Genomic DNA, 3,220 nt, shown 5'->3' with positions numbered 1-3,220 from the left:
CAAGAGAGAGAGGGAGAAAGATATATGATCTTCTTAATGGGGGATATATAAAGGGAGAGAGAGATGAGAGATAACAAACTATAGATATAGATAAAGGGAAACGTGGCAGAAGAAACATAGAGATGTAAAGATTTAAAGGTATAGGAAAGGGGTGGTTGAGAGAGATGGATGGGTAGAGAGAGAACCATTTGTCTAGATGTAGAGGGGGAAGAGACATATATGGATAGAGATGAATATAGAGTGAGAGAATGGGAGAAAAATGATAGATAGAGACTCGAGAGATAGATTGAAAGGTAAAAGTAGAAATAGATCTTGGAAGGAAACATAGTGTAAGAGAGAGATATATAGATGGTAAAATAGATTGATATAAAGATAAAAAGGATAAAGAGATATAACGAGGATAAGAGGGAGATACGGACATAAAGACCAATACTTATTTTACTTTCCATACACCTACAACGCCGAGTAGACAAGAGTTCTTTTGTCTTCCCTATTTTGATGGACCCCTCGGGAACGACTTTCTAGGAGTCTCTCTTTCCAAAAGTCGATAGAAGAATTGAATAGATTTGGAATTTTCCACCTACTTAAATGCGTGCATTGAAGAAATCTCAACCCATCCAAACCACTGAACATTCCGCGTAATTCAAATTCAACGATTTTAGAGCATAAATTGACTTGAAAAGTCGTAGTTACAGTCCAATAATTATTAAATTAAATTCCCGTGGAGGGCTCCATTCCATTTGACTCAGCGTCCTGTTCAACTGACGGAGCTTCCACGAAGCACTGTAAAATGATTGCTATTTATTCATCTCCCAGACACCCAAGCAAATCGTACTCCCAAATCTTGGTGGAAACCCAAAATTTCCTCAGCAGAGCAGAGTACCTCACACTCCCTCCTTTCTGTGAGCAAAACCCCCAATTGTTAAATACCAAAATGAAGGTGCGTCCTATTCTCTGCTTATATGTTACTCATGCTGCTCCATTCATGTCGAAAATTTCAACTGCTGGACATTATATCTTCAAATTTATAACTTGAATTTACTCTCTGTTCAAACTATGCAGAAAATGGTGTTGCAATTGACGATTGAGGACGAGAAAAGAAAGAGGAAGGCTCTCAAGGTGGTTGCAGCCGTGGAAGGTACGTTTATTTTTTTGCCCTTAGATTTGTGTTCGATCTGAAACCTTAATCCTAGATTTATTCTGCTAGATGATCTGATGAATGGATGTTTGAATTGCAGGGGTGGACTCTGTTGCAGTGGACATGAAGGAAAAACTGATGACAGTGATCGGGGAAGCAGACCCTGTGTTTGTCACCGCAAGGCTTAGGAAATATGGCTTTCATTTTGCGCAACTGCAGAGCGTTGGGCCAGCCAAGGAGGAGAAAAAGGAGGAGAAGAAAGAAGAGAAAATCCTAGAAATCCCACGATATGTGTACGTTCAGAGGCCGCCTTATTATTATAATGATTACAGCTTCGCCAGCGATGAGAATCCTAACGCCTGCACCATATGCTGAATTCGCCCATCCAGGGGTTGTATAGTGCAAGTTTTTACCTCTGTTTTATCAAGAAGAATCCTCCTTACCCCTTTGCATAGTAAACCATGTTTTGTTGAGTTCAGTTAAATCTTTTAAATTTTTTTTTTGGTGTTTTATCTTTCTTGAGTATCATTTAGATCTAATGAGTGATTAATGTTTTATTTTAAAAATATAGATCAATGAGTTTGACTCAAAATTACACACTTAATTCCATTATTGAGTTAGAAGAAGTTGTCTTATTTTAAATATAGACTTCCCAACTATATAGTACAGAGTTTCTCGCATTGACTAGTTTCGCACTAGAAATTCTTACTTTTTTCTACATATGTAAATTCAAATAATAATATTATATACATAATTGTCTAATTAATATTAATATAATTAATAATATTATACTTTATAATTAAAATATATACACACTACTATACTTATATTATAATGTTGATTGATCTAATATATTGACTTAGTACATTAAAGTTTAAGTTAAGGTTATAGATTGTTTATTTTCTTTATTTACGTTTCATATTTACTTACAATTTAAAATTAAAATCAATATCAAATTTTCCATTTAAATAAATGAGTACTTTAATAACGAGTACTTGAGTATTTGTACTTTTCAAATTAACTTAAATAAAAAATTATTAAAATATGTTAATGTTTGATAAATATACTATTATAATAATCATTGATATTTAGGTAATATTAAAAAATTATATATTATATGATAAAAAAAAGTATGATATTAGTATTAAAATTGAAGTGTGTGGTTTTGGAGTCAAATTTATTGATCTTATATTTTATGAGTAGTGGTTCACATGAATTTATGTGTAGTTCTAGATTCAAACATATTGACTAAAATTTCATTAGTAGAGGTTCACAAGAATCCATGTGTAGTGTTTGAGTCAAACTCATTGATCCATGTTTCTGCAATAGTGGCCCAAAAGACCCCGCATGTAGTTTTTGAGTCGAACTAATTGACCCAAATTTCATTAACACGAGTTCACAAGAACCCATATGTAAATTTTGTATCAAACTCATGGACTGACGTTTCATCAATTGTGGTTCACAAGAATTGATGTTTAGTACTTGTTTCAAACTTGTTGACTCATGTTTCATCACTATGGTTCACAAGAATCCACTTTTGAAGAGAATGAATGATATAGGGGAGAAGCACTGTTAGTTGATTAGCATAACTTTGCGCTTCTCAAATTCCCACATGAAATTTTTTAATCACTCCCATTTTTATAGTAGCTTACTTGGTAAGTCACCTATTCATAACTAAGATTTCAAGTCCACATCATCAATTATAATGTCACATTAGCATGTTTTTTGTCAAGGTCTCCAACACAATCCAAATAAAAAGTGAGACCATTGATTGTGTAAAAAGGATACCCATACTTATTTAATTGATTTAACATCACATCATTCATTGTTTTTGGGTAGTTATCATCATATTAACAATTATATTACTGTACAATGTTGTTAAAAAAATTAGACATTAAGTCAATAAGTATTAAGCATAGATACGAAATCAACAACTCCTATTACAGCCATTATAGCACATTCAAATGATATATTCTTTCCCAAATTTAAGTCCCCTTGAACTTATTGCTCCATTTATCTTTAATTATAATTTTAATAACATTTAAATTATCTTTTATAATAATACAATACATACAAAAACGA

General features: G+C 32.6%; 1 protein-coding gene across 2 annotated transcripts; it reads left to right on the top strand.

The window, feature by feature from the left end:
- Positions 1 to 790: 790 nt before the first annotated feature.
- LOC149571974 (heavy metal-associated isoprenylated plant protein 39-like) lies at positions 791 to 1,597 on the top strand. Of its 2 annotated transcripts, XM_089810268.1 has the most exons (3): positions 791 to 940; positions 1,063 to 1,138; positions 1,239 to 1,597. In XM_089810268.1, exons 1-3 carry the CDS (start codon positions 791 to 793, stop codon positions 1,511 to 1,513), a joined length of 501 nt encoding a protein of 166 aa, XP_089666394.1. In that variant the 3' UTR covers positions 1,514 to 1,597. The 2 variants fall into 2 exon arrangements, with proteins under 2 accessions (XP_089666394.1, XP_089666400.1); XM_089810274.1 differs by lacking the exon at positions 791 to 940 and having other exon boundaries at positions 1,057 to 1,138.
- Positions 1,598 to 3,220: the final 1,623 nt, after the last annotated feature.

This window comes from Cupressus sempervirens, chromosome 2 (assembly GCF_028749045.1).
Source record: "Cupressus sempervirens isolate cs-2001-9-10 chromosome 2, ASM2874904v1, whole genome shotgun sequence".
Lineage (NCBI taxonomy): Eukaryota > Viridiplantae > Streptophyta > Pinopsida > Cupressales > Cupressaceae > Cupressus > Cupressus sempervirens.
Note: the sequence above shows the minus strand (reverse complement) of the source record. Positions and strands in the feature narration are given on the sequence as shown.